Source organism: Nicotiana tomentosiformis, chromosome 8, assembly GCF_000390325.3.
Source record: "Nicotiana tomentosiformis chromosome 8, ASM39032v3, whole genome shotgun sequence".
In the NCBI taxonomy this organism is placed as follows: Eukaryota; Viridiplantae; Streptophyta; class Magnoliopsida; order Solanales; family Solanaceae; genus Nicotiana; species Nicotiana tomentosiformis.
In genome coordinates, this window is record NC_090819.1 from 97825973 (window position 1) to 97847187 (window position 21215).

General features: G+C 37.5%; 2 protein-coding genes and 2 non-coding genes across 4 annotated transcripts; 3 read left to right on the top strand and 1 right to left on the bottom strand.

The window, feature by feature from the left end:
- Positions 1-1254: 1254 nt before the first annotated feature.
- Positions 1255-3152, top strand: LOC138897865 (uncharacterized). Its single transcript, XM_070183887.1, has 3 exons — positions 1255-1490; positions 1607-2066; positions 2499-3152. Exons 1-3 carry the CDS (start codon positions 1255-1257, stop codon positions 3150-3152), a joined length of 1350 nt encoding a protein of 449 aa, XP_070039988.1.
- Positions 1632-1736, bottom strand: LOC117276868 (small nucleolar RNA R71). The gene has a single exon (XR_004507127.2). It is a non-coding gene; the product is annotated as a small nucleolar RNA R71 (small nucleolar RNA).
- A 2965-nt stretch (positions 3153-6117) lies between the features above and the next one.
- LOC138897866 (uncharacterized) lies at positions 6118-6495 on the top strand. Its single transcript, XM_070183888.1, has one exon. The coding sequence runs from the start codon at positions 6118-6120 to the stop codon at positions 6493-6495; it is 378 nt and encodes a 125-aa protein (XP_070039989.1).
- Positions 6496-10544: 4049 nt separating this feature from the next.
- Positions 10545-10739, top strand: LOC117277878 (U2 spliceosomal RNA). The gene has a single exon (XR_011410761.1). It is a non-coding gene; the product is annotated as a U2 spliceosomal RNA (small nuclear RNA).
- Positions 10740-21215: the final 10476 nt, after the last annotated feature.

A 21215-nucleotide genomic window follows, 5' to 3' on the forward strand; every position in this document is an offset into this window, starting at 1 on the left:
CGAAAATCGAGGATCAATTCTGGACGTCAAAATTCAAGGAAGAAGCAACTGCTGAAGAAATGCAATAGTGCGGGGCACTGTGCAACGCATTAGGAAAGGGAGATTTCATTTAGGTCCGATCCTACTTAGTATAAATACATGGAAAAACATTATTTTTTGGACTTTGGACACACTTTAGACCTAGAGACACACGAGGAACATTCGGGAGCAAGGATATCTCAGATTTCTTTATCTTTTCTTAGTATTTTCAATTATCCAACACTTAGGAATTTGTTTGATACTATCACGAGTGGCTAAAACCCATAGTTCTGGGGCTGTGATTTAGCCATGAATATTGTTATTTAACGTTGACTTAATCTTGATTACAATTCACTAATATGTGGTTGTTTTTTTTAATTTTGTGATTAATTGCTTAATTGTCTTGCCAGCAGTTAGGTTCTATTGATTATCTATGCTATGCTTGGGAAAGCCATATTTAAATTAGAGAAAAATTGAAGAGAGCACGATCTTAACTCTGAAGGGCCGCGGATTTGTGGTTAGGATAGGAATATACCTAGTCACCGTGCTTAATTAAATATCGTAATCATAATGCGTTCTTAATAGATTGATTTCATAGGAATATAGGCGTTAATCTATTTTGAATAGGCGAGTAGTACTTCGGGAGAAGGCTATGAGTGCAATTGTTCGATTAATTAGCAACCATGAGTGAATTGTATGAAAGGGGGAGTTAACTAGAGCAAAATAGGATGGTGAATCGATCACAACCCTAGAATATTGTCTCTACTAAATACCCAACAACAGTTTTGTTGCTTGATAATTTAGTTACTACTTAGAATTATAGTTTAGTATAATAAAACTCTTGAACTCGAATTGGCTCGACTGAATAACAATCTTGGTGAATTTAGTGGGTAGCTGGTACAAGTCTCTGTGGGTTCGACACTCGACTTATTATTTTATTACTTGTACGACCACGTATACTTGCGTGTGCGTTTGGTAACAATAAGTTTTTGGTGCCGTTGTCGGGGAACTTGAATAATGACTACTTTCTAGTTTTTGCTTTCATTATTTATTTCGTCGAGTCTAACGTTACTTGATTATTGCTCTGATCTCAGGAACTTTGATTGAATGCGTAGGGTCAGAAGCCAGGACGGACTTCAAGGCTTTGACCCCGAACCTGAGAGAACATTTCACAGGAGGTTAAGGGAAGCAAGGGATACAAATAATCTTTAGGCACTTGTTCAATTTCCTGTGAACATGGCAGAGGAGCAACATATGGCTGTTCAGGAGGTGGCGATGCCCAACATTGCTAATGTCACCTCCAGCATTGTGAAGCCTAGAATCACTAGGCACTTTGAGCTGAAACAGAGCATGATCCAGCTACTACATGCGAATGGGCAGTATATGGGTCTTCCACATGAGGATCCACAACAGCACATCCTGAACTTCTTGGAGATTATACCTATATCACCAACGGAGTCACTCCAGACTATGTGAGGCTCACACTTTTCCCATTCTCTCTGTTGGGCAAAGTAGAGTGATGGCTGAAGGCAGAACCAACTAATTCTATTACATCATGGAACAATCTGGTAAGGAAATTTTTGGCAAGGTTCTTCCCTTCAGGAAAAACTGCAAAGATCAGAATTGAGATAGTCGCCTTCAAACAGAAAACGGGGGAGTCTTTATACTCAGCTTGGGAGAGGTTTAAGGGGATGCTTGAAGACTGTCCTTATCATAATCAAACAAAAAAAGTATTAGCTCACACTTTCATAGAAGGGCTACATCTTGAGACAAAGATTGTGGTGGATGCTGCAGCTGGAGGTCAAGTGTTGGAGAAAAGCATTGATGAGATATATGTGTTACTGAACAAATTCTCCAAAAGCAATCCTGATTGGCAAGGAGAGATAGGCAGACACACAGTGCAAATATCTGCAGGGGTTCTCGAGTTAGATGTCGTCTCTGCATTATCAGCACAGATTTCCATATTGACCAACCAAGTCAATCAGATGACCTTGGTTATTAACAAGCAACAAGCCCAACCAGTGCAACAGGTTCAATTGTTTTGTGAAGTATGTGGAGAGGGTCATACAAGTGACTTATGCCCAGTTAATCTAGAGTCTGTCTGAGTTTTGGGTAATGCAAATAAGGTCCAGACAAACCAGTATGGGAACACTTACAATCCCAATTGGAGGAACCACCCAAACTTCTCTTGGGGTGGAAACTAAGGTGCTCAGAATCAATACAGGCCTCAAGAACCTCAACAACAATATAGACCACCTCAGGTTGAACAACATGCAAACTCAACGACCCACCTTGAGGAGATTATGAAAAAATTAATGGATGATCAGCAGGCCCAAGCAGCAGCAATAAGAAATTTGGAGCGACAAATGGGACAACTTGCCAGTGCCCAAAATACTCGACCAATTGGAGCTCTTCCAAGCGACACTGAGGCTAATCATAAGGCATCTATTAATGTTGTGTCATTGAGGAATGGGAGATAGTTAGAAGAAGTCCAATCCAAAAAGAGAAAACAAGTGACCTTTAATGAGGAGCCGGAGTCGGAATCAGAAAAATCAAAGGAGTCAGAGAAGCCAGCTGAAGAGGTGGTGGTTAAGCAACCTCCACCATTAGTTGTGAGGCCACCACCTCCGTACCCTCAAAGATTGCAGAAAGTGAAGGATAATGTCGCTTATAAAAAGTTTCTTGATATTTTAAAGCAAGTGCAAATCAATATTCCACTGGTATACATCCTGCAAGAAGTGCCCAAATATGCAAAATACATCAAGGACATAGTGGAAAATAAAAGGAGGTTGACTGAATTCGAGACTGTGACACTCACTGAGGAATGTAGCTCTAGAATCCAAAGCAAGCTACCTCAGAAATTGAAGGATCCGGGTAGTTTCACTATCCAAATCTCGATTGGTAAGCATGCAGTCAGGCGAGTTTTGAGTGATCTTGGAGCGAGCATCAATTTGATGCCGCTATCTATGTTCAAACAGTTGGGGTTGGGTGAGCCACGCCCAACAACGGTAATCTTACTGTTGGCTGATCGCTCCCTTGCTCATCATGAAGGAGTGATTGAAGATGTGTTAGTTCAAGTGGGTTCTTTCATATTCCCTGCTAATTTTATTATCTTAGACTACGAGCATGATTAGGAAGTCCCATTTATTTTGGGGCATCCATTCTTAGCCACGGGCTGAGCTATTATTAATGTATGCGAATAAAAGATGACGATGAGAGTCGGTGATCGAGTGGAGGTATTCAATGTGTATAAAGCACTCCGATTGCCAGCCCATTATGAAGAGCTATACATGAGATATGTGGTGGAAAGTGATGCTACGTCATTGGTGCCTTGTGTGAGCCCCGTAGATCATCTTGAACGAGCTTTGATTGGGGATAAAGAAGACAGTGAAGATGAGATGATGGGAGAAATTGAGCAAGTACTTGACATGTCTTGCAATTATGTCCATGGGTTTGGGAGATTTGAGGAGTTGGACAAGCCTGTCACTCTAACCCCTCATAAGCTATCTATTGAAGAAGCTACAAAGCTAGAACTTAAGCCCCTTCCAGTGCATCTGCGCTATGCTTATTCGGGGAACTTTGAGACATTGCCAGTGATTATCTCATCCAGCCTGACTAATGTACACAAAGAAAAACTACTAAGAGTACTTCGCGAACATAAAAAGGCTATTGGATGGACAATTGCTGACATCAAGGGAATCAGTCCATCGTTTTGCATGCATAAAATCTTTCTGGAAGATGGACATTGCCCCAGTGTTGAGCAGCAAAGGTGATTAAATCCCATTATGAAAGAGGTCATGAAGAAGGAAGTAATCAAGTGGCTCGATGCAGGTATCATCTTTCCTATCTCTAACAATAACTGGGTAAGCCTAGTGCAATGTGTGCCCAAAAAGGGGGAATGACTGTGGTAGAGAATGAGAAAAATGAGCTAATTCCTACTCGTACCGTAATGGGGTGGAGAGTTTGAATTGATTATAGAAGGCTCAACAAAGCAACCCGCAAGGACCATTTCCCATTTCCATTCGTTGATCAAATGTTGGACAAATTGGCGGGGCATGGATATTATTGCTTTCTTGATAGTTATTCGGGGTACAACCAGATTGTCATATGCCTAGAGGATCAGGAGAAGACCACTTTTACTTGTCCTTATGGCACTTTCGCCTTCAAGCGTATACCATTTGGTCTTTGTAATGCACCAGCCACTTTCCAGAGATGCATGATGGCTATTTTCACCGATATGGTGGAAAGGTTTGTGGAAGTCTTTATGGATAATTTTCAGTATTTGGGTCTTCTTATGACGATTGTTTGAAGAATTTGAGCAAGGTGTTAGCCCATTGTGAAGAAATAAATCTAGAGTTGAATTGGGAAAAGTGCCATTTTATGGTGCAGGAAAGTATCGTGTTGGGTCACAGAGTGTCTAGAAGTGGCATTGAAGTTGATAAGGCAAAGGTGAAGGCGGTTGAAAATTACCTCCACCCATTTCTGTGATAGTTGTCTGAAGTTTCTTGGGACACAAGGGTTTCTATCGGCGCTTTATAAAGGATTTTTTAAAAATTGCTACTCCTTGGTGCAGGTTGCTTGAAAAGGACGCAACTTTCAATTTTGATGACGCCTGCCTGAAGGCATTTGAAGAGCTCAAAAAGAAGTTGGTGGGTGCCCCCATTATTGTGGCACCAGATTGGTCCTTACTATTTGAACTTATGTGTGATGCAAGTGACCATGCTATTGGGGCAGTACTAGGCTAGAGGAAAGACAAGGTGTTTTATTCCATCTACTATGCGAGTAAGACTCTTAATGATGAACATCTGAATTACACCACCACTGAAAAGAAGTTGTTTGCCGTTGTGTGGGCCTTTGAAAATTTTGGGCATACTTGGTGGGAACAAAAGTCATAGTCCATACCGATCATGCAACAATCATGGATCTATTTACAAAAATGTAATCTAAGGATAGATTGATGCACTGGGTTTTGTTGTTGCAAGAATGTGATGTAGCAATACGAGATCGAAAGGGCATAGAGAACCAAGTTGCTAACCATCTATCAAGGCTGGAAAATCATGACCACGTAGAGGAGGGTGAAGAAATTAAAGAGGCATTTCCTAATGAGCAATTTTTTGCTATCACCCAAGACCCTTCCCCATGGTACGCGAACTATGTGAACTATCTTGTGAGTGGGGTACTTCCTCCTGAAATTGAATCTAAAACTAGAAAGAGGTTTTTACATGATGTGAACTTCTACTACTGGGATGAGCCATACCTGTACAAGCAGTGTGCTGATCAGTTGATGAGGAGATGCATTCTAGAAAAAAGAGGTGGAATTAGTGTTGTATAATTGTCATGCATCACCTTATGTAGAAAAAAGAGGTGGAATTAGTGTTGTATAATTGTCATGCATCACCTTATGGGGGCCATCATGGAGGTAATAGAACAACTGCAAAGGTATTACAATCCGGTTTCTTTTGGCCAACATTATTCAAGGATGCCCATGCATTTTCTAAAGAAGTGTGACTAGTGTCAAAGAACATAAACAATCACAAAGAGACATAAGATGCCTTTGAATAACATCTTAGAGGTCGAGATTTTTGATGTGTGGGAGATAGATTTTATGGGACCATTCCCATTGTCCAGAGGAAACAAATACATCTTGCTAGCAGTTGACTACGTGTCAAAATGGGTAGAGGCGATCACATTGCCAACAAATGATGCCATAGTGGTAGCTGCGTTTGTGAAAAAGAACATATTCTCGAGGTTTGGGACTCCACGTGCCTTGATTAGTGATGAAGGGACACATTTTTGCAATCTGTTATTGAATAACTTTCTAGCTAAATATGCAGTCCGCCATAGAGTTGCTACGGTATATCATCCGCAAACAAGTGGACAAGCTGAGGTGTCTAACAGAGAAATAAAGCAAATCTTAGAGAAGACGGTGAGTGTGAATAGGAAGGATTGGGCTGCAAAGTTAGATGATGCCTTGTGGGCATATAGAACTGCATACAAAATGCCAATTGGGGCATCGCTGTATAAGCTCGTTATAGGAAGGCATGTCACTTGCATGTTGAACTTGAACACAAAGCGTACCGGGCCATTAAAAAGTTGAATATGGACCTTGAAGCCGCGGGTGAGAAGAGACTCTTGCAGTTGAATGAGTTAGATAAGTTCAGGCTGCACTCTTATGAAAATGTTAAGCTTTACAAAGAGAAAACGAAAAGATGGCATGACAAGCGTATCAAGCCACGTCACTTCGAGCCAGGCCAACATGTATTATTGTTCAATTCTAGGCTCAAGTTGTTTCCTGGGAAGTTAAAATCGAGATGGTCATACGCGTTTGAGATGGTGAGAGTCACTCCTTATGGTGTAATTGAGCTGTGTGCTTTAAATGGTGAAAGGAAAATTTTAGTGAATAGACAAAGAGTCAAGCACTATTGGGGAGGAATAATTGATCGTGAGAAGACCAACGTTGTACTCGCTGATGAGTAAACGAGGCCCTGCGTCGTACCGCGACATTAAATCAGGCGCTTGTTGGGAGGCAACCCAACTTTACTGCTTTCTTTTGTTTTTATTTTTTATTATATTATTTTTTTAGTGGTTATTTTGATGTTGTAGGATTATAAGCATAGGAAGCAAAGCCATTGGAAGGGTGCAAAAAGCGAGCTAGATGGTGAGAACTAAGTGTGGGGTGCCCACACAAAGGACCATATATGGGGGAAGTGTGAGTACCTGTAAGCTACTAATTTTTTGTCCTTTGGCCTACTAGGGAGTCTCTTTTACCTTCTTGTTATTTACAGTGTGCATTGAGGACATTGCACAATTTTAAGTGTGGGGTGAGGAGATTATCTGGGTGATTTTCTATGCTATCCTAGCTTAATTGTAGTATTCTTTCTTAGTGTAGTGATGCAAAAAAAGAAAAAAAGAAAATTTAAACTTTTTCCGACGATGGATTTTGTGGACAACTTTCTTGAAGGATTAAAGTATAATAAATTAAAAATACTTGCTTTGTAGGTAGTGTAATAATTTCTCCTTGATTTTTCTTTGTGTCGCGGTTCTTTTTCAAGGGTTTTGTTTGAACCAGTTGTAGTTAGTTGTATTTTTTTAGGAGTAGGAGCCAGTGTGATGTGATTGAAATTGAAGCAAAATCTCTTGAATTTGTTATGCCTTGAGAATAGTGAGTACTTTGGTTGTGACGCGTGGGCTCAATTTTTGACTCTTGTATAAGTACCTTAAATTGTATAATCTTAACTTTGCTTAACTGCTTTGACTAGAGTATCTTAAAGAGTCCAATCCTGAGTTAGTTATGTGCCATGTGTGTGTGAGGTTTGTGTGTTATTTTATGCATTGCATTTGATGTCTAGAACTTTCCTTATGTGGTTGCAAAATGAATTAGTAGTTTCGGTCAGTCTAGGAAGTGATATAAGCATTTTTTTATTGAGCAAGTTATATGCTTTTACCCACCTAATTGTTATGTATCGTAATTAACCCCTTTGAGCCTGTAATCTTGTTTCTTTGGCAACCACATTACAAGCCTTACTCATTTGTTTGAATTTGCCATCTATTTGAATTTTTTCACCTCTCATGAGCACTTGGAATTGTTATGAACTTTGTAAAAGTTAAAGTGTGTGGTGGTTGGTTTGCCTTTTGAGTGGAACTAATGAAATAAGGAGAAAGGTACATTGTTTTGAAAAAGTAAGAGCCACTTGAATTGAAAAAGAAAAGAAAAAAAATAGTTGTATTGTTGTGAAAAATATTCCTTGAAAGTGGTAACTCTTGATGTAATTATGCTTAAAGAAGTAGGGAGTTGACGTATATTGATGTGAATGTGGAGTTATGGTTGGACATAAGTGTGGGGTTTTAAATGTTAAAGTGTATGTATTGAAATTCTTAAGGAGGTGTAGTCACTCTTATATCTAAATGTATCCTACCCGTCCCGCAGCCAACATTACAACCAATTAAAGTCCTACTTGATCTTAGACTGAATGAGCTCGATTAGTAGAGCAGTATACTATGGGGAAGCCTATGGTGCATCTTTTGTGGCATATGAATGTTGTTTTTGAGAGTGAGAGAATTATTTCTATCTTGAGTTCCTAATTGTTCTAAATTTTATTGAGCGTGGAACTACTCTTTTTTGTTGTGTGAGGGCAATTGATTCATAAAGGAAAGGTAATGCCTGACCTCTACGTTAGAGTAAGTAAGCGGGTTATGAAAAATGCGTGGTGCTTGTGAGTCAAATCTTGAGGTGATGATGTTACACTATTGTGCTTAGTCTATTTTAAATATTCTTGGTGTAATGAGTAGGGGGATTGTTTAAAAAGGTTGTATCTATATAAAGTATAGTTTGATTGCTCGAGGACGAGCAATGGTTTAAGTGTGGGGTATTGATAGTAGGCTATAATTGCGTATTTTAATCGCTAATCACACTCTAATTTATTGTACTTTTATTGTGTTTGAGCTTTAATCGCTAGTGTTTTGCACTTATTGTGTGTTTTATGCCTTGTAGGACCGATTCTGAGTTATGTAGATATTGTGTAACTAATTCGAGCTATGTGGAGCTTTGAAGTCTGAGTAAAAGCCCAAGAAATTAAGCCAAGATCATGTTCGGAGGTCGAGGATCAATTCTGAACGTCAAAATTCAAGGAAGAAGCAACTGCTGAAGAAATGCAATAATGCGAGGCACTGTGCGACGCATTAGTGCAAAATTTTGTGAGAAATTTCCAAAGTTTAGAGACTAGATTTTTTATGGCATGACAGAAAAAAGCATTAGTACGACGCATTGGGCGATGCACAGTGTGACGCATGGAAAGCATTAAGTTTGCAAGTTTTCCTATTTCGGTTAGGAAAGGGAGATTTAGTCTAGGTCCGACCCTACTTGGTATAAATACATGAAAAAACGTTATTTTCTGGACTTTGGATACATTTTAGACCTAGAGACACACGAGGAACATTCGGGAGCAAGGATATCTCAGATTTCTTTATCTTTTCTTAGTATTTTCAATTATCCAGCACTTAGGAATTTGTTTGATACTATTATGAGTGGCTAAAACCCATAGTTCTAGGGTTGTGATTTAGCCATGAATATTGTTGTTTAATGTTGACTTAACCTTAATTACAATTCACCAATATATGGTTGTTTCTTTAATCCTGTGATTAATTGTTTAATTGTCTGGCCACTAGTTAGGTTCTATTGACTATCTATGCTATGCTTGGGAAAACCATATCTAAATTAGAGAAGAATTGAAGAGAGCACGATCTTAACTCTGAAGGGCCACAGATTTATGGTTAGGATAGGAATATACCTAGTCACCGTACTGAATTAAATATTGTAATATTAATGCGTTCTTAATAGATTGATTTCATAGGAAAATAGGCGTTAATCTATTTTGAATAGGCGAGTAGTACTTCGGGAGAAGGCTATGAGTGCAATTGTTCGATTAATTAGCAACCATGAGTGAATTGTATGAAAGGGAGAGTTAACTAGAATACAATAGGATTGGTGAATCGATCACAACCATGGAATATTGTCTCTACTGCATACACAACAGCCGTTTTGCTGCTTGATAATTTAGTTACTACTTAGAATTATAGTTTAGTATAATTAAACTCTTGAACTCGAATTGGCTCGACTGAATAACAATCTTGGTGAATTTAGTGGTAGTTGATACAAGTCTCTGTGGTTTCGACACTCGGCTTATCATGTTATTACTTGTACGCCCACGTATACTTGCGTGTACGTTAGAGAGCAACAATATAACTAGTAAACATAGATATATAAAGTAATTAATAAGGAACTTAAATAAAGATGGTAAATATGTTTCTATTAGTATAGCTAGTAAAAATCCATTTTATATTTGTCTTAAGAAAAATTATTTAATATGTACAAATTATTAATTTAGAACTCAAATTTAAAAAGAATAGAATCTATAAACTATAAGTTTTAAATTATGGTTCCGCGTGATTTGATATATATATGCAAGCCCAGCTAGGTAAAACCTACGAATTATTTTGTCGTTGCGGCGAAGGGATCGGATAAAAGTTTCTTGAGATAATTTAAAGTTAACACTGTCACATGTATACTAGTGTCTTCAATCATTCTCAGTTTGTTTTCTTTCAAAAGTACAAGGGGAGGACTCATTAACATAATCTGACAAGATTACGTTGCAGAGACTCTCCAGAACTAAAACAAAATCTCAAAAAAGAGCAGTAATGTGATCAAGAAAAGGTTTAAAATGCTAGTACTCCGTGCTCTTTTAACTTTTAATTTATTTGAGTCTCAGGGATTATTGGCTAAAAGATAGTGTATCTCGTGCTAAGGCATGATTATATATTGGACTTAATTTTATATTGTAAAGACTGCATTACCTTTACAACAGCTTATTGTTGTCTAATTAAGCTTCGAGTAAAAGCACACATTTGACTTTAGCTTCTGGTGGTCCCCGTTGAAGTAGGAACTTTATTTAATCCCACATCGAAAGTGAAACAAAAAACAAGAAAAGAACACCAGGTATAATTCCAGCGAGTCAAGTAGAATAAAAGCTGACCTTTCTCGTCCTTTTGGCTAAGATCAACTGTAGTATCTGTTTTTATCAATTTAATATATGATATGTGAGTTATCAACTCACGCGATATTAACTCAATTTTTCAAGGGGGAGAGTCCACCACGGTAACTTGCTATTGGGGCTTTCACGTGTCACCTTGGCGTTGCACTATTGCCTTGGCCTGGCACGCCCTACCAATTCTAGTGCAATATTGTCTTTAAAATTAGGGACAACGGGCTGTAATCTCAACAACATTTAATGATAGTATGAAAAAGCTGATGAATTCTTTTAAGCCAACACTAGTGATTGTAGCTTCAACCGAAACAAGTATCTTTTTTGCATATAATTTTGCATTTATTTTTACGAATAAAAGTATTGGAAATGTTTTACATTCCAAATGAATACTACACATTGAATTCATACGTAATGGAGTGAGAAGAAGAGGAAGAGGAACAATAATTAAGAAAAATATATAAAGGGGGAATGAATTTTCCACCATTTAATATTAGCATTACATATGTATCACTACTCCTATTAAATATTTTCAGTTTCAGTTCTCTAACTTTATATTCAAAACATAGATTACAAGAAGGAAGAACGAATAGTAAGAAATTCCTTGGCTAAATATCGTTTTTAAATGTTGTTTGTGTCTAAAAGAATAATGAGTACAATTGTACGTTACTAATTAAATAAAGAGATACAGTTAATGAATTTTATTTGATATAAATAATTCAGGGAAAAGAAGGCCAAGTAATGAAAAAAGAAATAAATATATTTCCAGATTATGAGTTCGAGAGGTGCATAGAGTCTTCATTTTTGTCATCCCTGTAAATGCTTACCCCTAAAGATTCACTACCGCATATCTTGAGATATAGAATTTGTCAACGGAGCGCTTTGGCCATATGAAAATGCAAGAAATAAATCTCTTACTATTTTGCAGTGCCGGGCATAAAGCACTACATATTTCGACACGAATAAAAAATTTAGATCAAAGATAATGGTCGTTTTTTTTTTTGCAATATTTTTATTTTTTGAATTTAATTGACCGACCAAAGTTGGTCGATAATTTCCGACCAACTTTGGTCGGTATTCCTTTCCGACACCTAAAATACCGTCCACACGTAAATGGTCGCGTTTTGATCGGTTATTGGCCATTACCGATCAACTTTGGTCGGTTCTTTTGGTCGGTTTTTACCAGATTTCTAGTAGTGAAATTTCAAGTTGTTCATCATGTATATAAGCATCTTATTAGAAGAATCACCCATATTATTATTTGTGACTTTATCAATCCAAGGACTGTGTTAGCTGTTTGATCGAGAAATATAATCTCAGGTTAAACTGTTAAATTTAATAATGAAGGGTTAAACCTAGTTAAGGATAATAACTTTAGATATTAAGCACAAGGATCCACGATGTGAGAGACAGAGTTTGCATATGATTAATGACAATAAATATGCAATTTCCTTACCACTAGAACATCAAATGAGACATATCTAGCAATAAATGTTAATAAATGACATTTATGTAAATAAGAAGAATGATTCACCCGATAATAAGTGGACAAAGAGAATATTCTGCCTGACAACGGTGAATGATAGATAAATCCAAGATTTGTATGAACAATCCTTGGATCTGATGGAAACGTGGGGAATAATATGAACGAGAATCTTTATAAAAAGGTAGTGCCTCTTTCAAAGAGAGTCGTCTTCTCAAAAAGTGTTCTCATCAAATGAGAATTATCCCTCACTCCCCTTATCTCTTTTTTCTATTTATATGGAACATGTCCAGTCAACCCTAAAATGACAAGTACAAAGAATATTCAATGGAATATTCTCTTAAATATCTTGTTACAAAAACTAGACGTTAGTACTGTTCTTGATACTTGACCTCGACCATTATCGACTGCCTGGCCACGAGCTCCACTGTTTACTAGTCAACCTCGGCCACATCATTTTCCGTAACACCACTTCATGCTAGATTCCCTTGGGGCAAACTATGACCTATACAGTTAGTCCCTCCGCTTATTGAGGTCGACCCTGGACGACCTCGATGAGCGGACTCTGTTAGTTATGGTTGAGAAGTTTGGGCGAGCAGGTCGAGTAGTAGTGTTTTAGATGAGGTGGCATTGTGGCCTTCCGTGAGCCGCAACCTAGGGTCATGTCGATTCAGAGTGACATCATATCATCATGCGTCATCATTACGCATTTTCTCAATACCTCGCGTCATTTCCCGTGCCTCTGCCGTTTCGATTCTTGAGCTGTGTAATGACGGTTTGCTTTCTCGATATTGATGCCTGAATTCTTATAAATAGGGATACATAATCCTTTGCCTTATTCTTCGCAATTTAAATATTGGATCTCCATTCCTTCTTCTTCATTTTTCGTTCAGAATCCTTGCCCTCTTGATCTTACTGCCGTAGTTTGCTTTCACTGATTCTAGCGGCTTCTGCTACCCTTGACTCTTCTGTGTTTACACCTCTTTTATTCGTAAACAAAGATGATTAACGTGTCTTCTAGTTTTGGGAGGGTACCTGACCCTGTTTTCTTGGCACTCGCACTCAGTAGGTACCTGCGCTCACTAGGGGTGTATAGAGACTCCGGAGGGACTCATTCAGCCCAAGCGCTATAATCTGCACAGACAACTCACGTGTTGCACGGACAACTCACGTGCTATAGTATCAATATTTGTATCCGCACGGACAACTCACGTGCTATAATAAGCCAATCTGGCCTGCTGCGGCGTGCAACCCGATCCCATAATAAATAAGTAAATAAAACCAATATGGCCTGCTGCGACATGTAGCCCGATCCTATAATTATCCTCACAATCAGGCCCTCGGCCTCACTCAGTCATCAGTCTCTCCAGTATCTCTCTCATGGGCTCACAATGTCATGAAAATAGCCCGAAAATGATGATATGATGTATCAATAAATAACAACAGAGACTGAGATATGATATGTAATGAAATGAATATGACTGAGTATAAATTTTCAATTTAAACCAAATAATTCACAGCAATATGACCTTTGTGGGTCTCAATAATACTGGCACATAGCCTCAACATGATTTTTAATATGATTCTCAGCTCAATTTCTTTAACACATAAAACTGCATGGAAAATGCCAAGATTATTTGACTACAAAATTCCACAAAATAATTACGTCACAATTTCTATGTGCACGCCCACAAGCCCGTCACCTAGCATGTTCGTCACCTCCAAACAATTCACATAATACGTATATTCAGGGTTCATACCCTTAACCCCAAGATTAGAAGAGTTACTTACCTCGAACAAGATGAATCCAATGTCGAGCAAGCTAAGCAATGCTCCAGAAATCCCATTCTGCACGTATCAACTTCTGAACGGCTCGAATCTAGCCACAATTAATTCGATTCAGTCAATACCAATTATTGTAATTAATTCCATAAGGAAATATTAATTTCCAATAAAAATCCGAAATTAACTCAAAAATCGCTCGTGGAGCCCATATCTTGAAACCCGACAAAAGTTATAAAATCTGACAACCCATCCAATTACAAGTTCAACCATATAAATCGTTTATAGAAAATCTAAATTGTTTGAACAAAAATTAAATAAACAACCTTTTACATGCTAAAGTCTTTAACAATCTAACATCAATCTTTAAAAGATACCATATGTGCTATTCTGTTCGTCAGTTTCCAAGAAAAATACTTTCCATGAAAACTTATCGTTAGTACTCAAATATGTATACTCTTGTCAATACGTAAGTTTTGATAAAAACCTATAATATTTACCTTGAATGTCATTTTGCCAACAAGATTTAAAATAAAATTTTATAAAACGGCATGGCACTACATATGCAACATAATATTCTAGTACATGGAGACATCCGTACTTGTTTGTCCCCACAAGCATGAAAGCACATTTGCAAATAACTTAAGTATTAACTCAAAACATGCTTTTAGAGAAAGTCCCTCAAGTAGAGTAAGTTTTAATCAATTTACCCCGCTTTCGCTTTATTAACATTTACAAGCTTTCAATCATCCTCCATCATTCCAATATTGATTAAAATGCTCAACATCACTAACAAGTCGTTATCTACAATAAGATATACTGATTACATCAAAATATGACATAAGATATTGATCAATATCCATATATGGCTCATAAGATGGCTACAAGCCTCCAACAACCTAATTCGCCAAATAGTTTTACATGCTAGACTATTCAACTTCATTCTTATGTTTTAATACACATTCGAAGTCATTAATGATATTGCATCAATTGTCCATTGCCACCAAGTTACTATTCATCGCCTTCCATAATCAACACTGGCAAAATATACAATTCGGGTGATTACTTAGTTGATCACTTCCATCTTTTGCAAACAAATAAGTCCATAGGTTCATTGTATTCATAAATTTTATCGCCAAGATTACCATTCATCTTCTCTTTTATTTTCTCAAAAGTACTATTCATGGCATGAACTAGAGTTTTATAATCTAATCTTTCAACCATTAAAACTTGTAACAAATGCTTCAAATACTTCTAACTACTCATAATAAATGAGTTTGAAGCATTGAAATTACCTATACTAGCTCAATCTTGAAAAATCACAACTTTTGTGATTTTAGTGTTCTTGATGATTTGATGATGAAATCTAGAATTTGGATGCAAGAATGATGTTAGTACTCATGTATATTGAGTAAGAATCTACCTAAAATATCATTAACACTTACCTTAGTTGATTGGACTTGATTTCAGCTCAAAATCGCCCCTTCACCTCAAGAATCCTAATCCCCAAATACTCAAAATACTCTCCTCCCCCGACCTTGTATTTATAGGCCCAGATTTTTGGGTTTCGAATGCGGCCTCGGATGCTTCGCATCCTCAGTTCACTCCTCTTTGAAGCTCAGATGCTGACCTGGATGCTATGGCAGCACTTTACTGCTAGTCTTTCTTTCGGACGCGGCCCCGGATGCTTCGCATCCGCAGACTCCTCTGCCAGCCTTTGGTAATTTGTTCATAACTTCTTGTAAGAATGTCCAAATGACAAACGATTTATAGAGTTAGACACCAGACTCGAAGATCTTTAATTTGATAGGTTTTCCATCACATAACGCCTTTTATACATACTTTCGACGAGCATATATATATATGTAGATATGCTCGTCGAAAGTTTGATCTTATGCGTAATCATTTGGAACTTTAGTCTATCATAAAACTTTCAACTTGACTTGGACTTAGGGCTATCCTTAGACCCCACATCACTTATAATATTCCTCGTACACTTATTATCATATCCAATTGATATCCATCATATTAATAGTCCTCGTCTGCACATAAAATAATATAATTAGCACACATCAACTTTCTTAATAGCGCTTAACTACTTCAAAATTTTCCGAGGTGATACATAAACTAAAACAATTAACTATTGATTACTAGAAGACAAGAGTGGAGCAACACTGAAATATCAATACGAGAAATAAGGGTCGTGACATGATAGGTGCAAGATAGCTATTTGGGACCCAACTCTAGTTCAATTCACTATAATGTTCTAATGATTCTCACGAATTCACTCGATGATTAGTTCAAACGTGTAGTCAAGACTCCTCTCTCGATTAAATCTTAACTTTACGAGGTGAATTAATATAAGCACCGTGAAAACATGCAAGCATGCGTTTATGGATTAGTGTTCCGAAAAAAGACTCTCGAATACTCTCTTAACTTGATTTAATCAACAATTCAACAAGCTCTTTTGATTACTTAAGAGAATAATTGAAATAAACCAAATAAAATAATGCACGATAATGACCACAATATTCCTCTTTCGATTAAATAAACTGGTGAATAAAGTTGCAAACAATTCAAAACTCCATAAACGAATAAAGAACTAGAGTTAAAATCCTCAAATAGCAATCAAAATACCATATCCGTCAAACCCTAAGGGAAACTACTCCACAATCATGGAGCTAGTCATCACAAATATAATTAAAGAGTAAGAAAACATCAATCTAACATTACAATCCAAATTCCAGTATTGAATTGATGGAAAGATGATGAAATCTTGTGTCTTGTAGCCTCCAATGCTCTCCAAAAGCTTCCAAGGTCAAAGTCCTCTAAAATTCTTGTTTTGATGTATTTATACTATGTAGGGGCCCGGACGAAACTATCCTTTCCAAGCTGAAGTGGGAAAATTTGGCGAGAAAATACACTGTCGCGGCGCTCCAGACAACGCACCATGCGCCGCATTAGAGGAAAAGTTCAGAGACCTATTTTATTACTATGCAGGAATTTTGCACTAGCGACCCGCGCCCCTCGGCGCATTGCGCGGCGCGGCGCGGCACGGTAGTGCATTATTCTTAGAGTAATCTTTTTTTCTCACTTTTTGACATCCATACTTGGTCCTCCAGCCCCGAACGTGATCCCGACTTAATATATTGGGCTTCTACTCGGACTTCAAAGCTCCAAATCATCCATTTTAGCTTCAAACTTGCTTCTTCACTCGAAATCATATCCTACACAACATAACACACACGTAATAAGTACACAGTACTAACAGTTAGGCTCAAATACAATAAAAGTATAGTAATTAGAGTGTAAAATATAACTAAAACACGAGTTCCTAGCCTACCATCAGCCACTTTCACAATTGGTCGTGACTGGTGAGAATATCTATTTCCTTTTGTATATACACTTTTCAGAAAGAATTGAGTAAAGGCATTGTCATCTATGAAGTGTGAATTATGATTTTATATTTTACAGACAAAATTATCATGGGCATAAAAGCGAAGCACATAATAGATCATGAAATAAGGATTTGTCAACGACAGGATAACTTGCCTTATTGAATTCTTTGGGACATTCAATGAAACCAAAGATGAAAAGGCGTCAGTTTTAATGTATTTAATTTTTTTCGAACTGTTGCACCCATTGACAAACTGCTGCTAACAAAGCAGAAATATAAGAAATTTGAAAATTGAAAGAGCAACCAACACTGAGATTATTATGGACAACGGTAATAGCCTTTTAGATGAATTTCGACAAAATCGCCTTCAACAATGACGATGTTACATCGGCCATTTTCATAATTGGTCGTGACTGGTAAGATTATCTATTTCCTTCTGTTTATACACTTTTCAGAAAGAATTGCATGAAAGACATTGTCGTCTATAAAGTGTGAATTATGATTTTATATTTTACAGGAAAAATTATCCCGGAGCATAAAAGCGAAGCACATAGATAATGTCTTATTCAATTCTTTGGAACGTTTCATGAAACCAAAGATGAAAAAAGCGTCAGTTTTAATGCTTTGTATGGTAAAGTCCCGGAGAGTTAACTTTTGAGCAAATGACATCGGGATGAAATTTTTATGATGTCAATAGCTTTGTATGGTAATGTCGGACTTAGGCGTATGTTCGGATTTGGATTTGGAAGTCCATAGGACAATTCGACGTATTTTGGCGAAAGTTGGAAAATGGAAGATTTTTGAAAAGTCCGACCGAAGGTTGAAGTTTTGATAACGAGGTCGGATTTCTATTCCGGAAATTTGAATAGCTCCATTTCATCATTTATGACTTGTGTGCAAATTTGAAGTCATTCCGGATTGATTTGATACGTTTCAGCGCAAAATATAAAAGTTGGAAGAGTTTAAAACTCATAATTCGATTCGATGCGCGATTCGTAATTTCGGCGTTGTTTTGACGTGGGTTAGAGCCTCGACCAAGTTTGTATTGTATTTTGGGACATGTTGGTATATTTGGTTAAAGTCTCGAGCGACTCGGGTGGATTTCAGAAGGTTAACAGATCAATTCGAACTTGAAGAAAAGCTGCTGGGATTTCTGGGCAGCAGCATGAACAGTGATCGCAGAAGCGTGAACAGTACTCGCAGAAGCGAAGGCAGCGCATAAGCGTGAAAATTGCCCGTAAAAGCATGAACAGTATCCGCAGAAGCATGAACGGTGCTCGCAGAAGCGGAACTGGGCAGAAACATAAGGACCAAAAATTAGTCACTTTGCCATTTGGTTTTGGAATTTTTGGAGCTCGGTTCTTGGGCGATTTTGAGTATTTCTTCACGATTTCAACTCAAGTAAGTGTTCTATATCCTAAAGTAATTATATTTCATGAATCCATAGTTATATTCATCGTCTAATTCAGATTTAAATGGAGGAAAACGAAAATTTAAGACTTAGAGGTCGAATTGTTATTGGAATTCGATAAAATTGGTATGGGTGTTCGGATTTCGTAAAAATTATGCCGGGTTCCGAGAGGCGGGCCCCGCGTTGACTTTTATTGACTTTTTGGAATAAAATTTTAAGTCGACGTATTATTATCCGAAATTATTTTCGATGAATTTTAATGAAGTTGTACAATTAATTTGGATAGATTTGGGCTGTCCGGAGGTCAATTCAAGCAAGAAGGTGATTTTGGAAAATCGGCATAACTTCAAAAAGTTAAGTATCTTGCTTAACCTCGAGTGGGGGAATTACCCTTAGGCATCGAGTCTTATGTGCCATTTATGAAATGTGAAAAGCCATGTACGCGAGGTGACGAGTACGTACTCGGGCTTATATGCGCAAATTTTATTGGGTTAAATCTTAGGCATTAATGTGTAGTAAATTAGATAATCGTTGGCATTTATTAAACCATCTATTTGCCATGCCTAAATCCTTGTTTGTTTAATTTGTTTTTATATGACAATTTGATGTGATTGTTATTTGAATATTTATGTAATTCCGTGAGTTTGTTGGTTTGATATTTCTTGGAATTTAATCTCATTATGGATTTTTCCTCTGCAAATAATTAATTAAATGAGCTTAGGAAGAAGTGTTTATATAATTATTGAGAATTTGGATTAATGAAGGCGTTGCCCTATGCTGAGGAATTTCTATCTATGTTGATTATTTTTTTGGGTCTTATACACATTGTGTGGAGCTTTCGGCTATTTATTTTGAAATTAATTGATTTGTTGTATTCTTTGGAATTGGTTGTGGCCATTGGGCAAATTGTGATATGAATTGATTTTGTTATGTTGCCATGATAATTTTTCGTATATATTGTTGTGTTGTGTGATTTGTTATTTTGAGGATATAAGGGTGGCATTCCACTGTTGATATTATGTGGGTATAAGGGTGGCATTTCACTGTTATTATGTGTGCTGAGATATTGTCTGGGCGGATTGATAATGGTGGCTATAGGAGTGATAAGGGTGGCTATAGGAGAAATAAGGGTGGCTATAAGAGCGATAAGGGTGGCTGTTGATATTGTCAGGGCGGAGGGATAATGGAGGTTATTATAGGAGTGATAAGGGTGGCTATAGGAGAGATAAGAGTGACTATTGTCAGGGATGATATGTGATGATGTGGAGTTATTGTGTTGGTGAATTTCATGTGATGTTGTGATTTTTCTTGTGTTTATTTTTATACCTTGTGCAATTTGTCTTGTTGTTGCCAAATTGATAACAGTATGATTTATGTTGAAATTGGGAGCCTGTGGTTATTACCAGGCGGATTATAAAATAAAATGTGGGCACGAGGTACCGTGAGTAAATAATGATGATATTGGCACGTGAATTGTCCGTGCAGTTAAGATATGAAATGCGGGCACGAAGTTCCGGGGAAAATATGATAGTTTTATTATTGGCACGTGAACTGTCCGTGTATATGTGATATGAAAAATGGGCACGAGGTGCCGGAGAAATATGATGATTTAATTATGGGTACGAAGTGCCGTAAAAATATGAAAGTGGACTAAGACCCGTATTGACGAAAAAAATATGAAAAGGGCTGAGACCCGTATTTTTATGATTATGAAATGGGGTGTCACATGGTGACTTTTTATTGAAATGGGGTTATATTTCTATAAAGGGTGCCTTGGTCATGAAACAAAAAGGTGAAACCAAGAATGTCCCCTCCTATTCTAAGGTAAAAGCTCCTGTGTTTCACCAGTACAAGTGATTCTGACCTCTCAGAAAAGCTTGTCTCCATCAATGAAACACTGTCTGTCATCAAGAACTCCTTAACCTCTATGCAAAGCCAGATGGAAGATATCCATAGAATGGCAAAGGAGACAGGGTCCAACGTGTCCAAGATTCTAGGGCAGATTCTTAAGACTGCAGAAAAAACTGTAAGGGCTTTCAAAGAGATGCACGACATAATTGATGGGGTCTATGTCAAAGTGAATGCTAGCTTTGATCGCCTCAATGAGGCAATTTGCAACACCCTTACCTACTTTCTGCGTCGCTAATGTTTGTGTTTAAGATAATTTTCTTTTTGCCTTGTTTTTGCGACTGATGTTTCAGTCATGGGGTGTACTCTTAGGACAAATACTTTTTATTTACCTGCTTTTATTTTGGTTTTGTTGATGACAAAGGGGGAGAAATAGTAAGCAAGCTTAAGGCATGCAGTTCTTTGTGTTTCCTGCTTCTGCTTTTGTTTTGTGCGCTGTTTTCAATTTGCGGGTACATCATACGGTATACAATTGAGGGGGAGTCGACTACAAATGAGCGGAATAAGGCACAACAGAATGTCCAACTGAGGGGGAGTCGATTAGACACATCTACCAAGAAACGCAGATTAAAGTAGAGTTGACTACAACACACTCAAGGCGGTTGATCAATATAGAAGTATTTTCATTGTTATTTTGTCATCATCAAAAAGGGGGAGATTGTTAGATCTCAGTAAAAT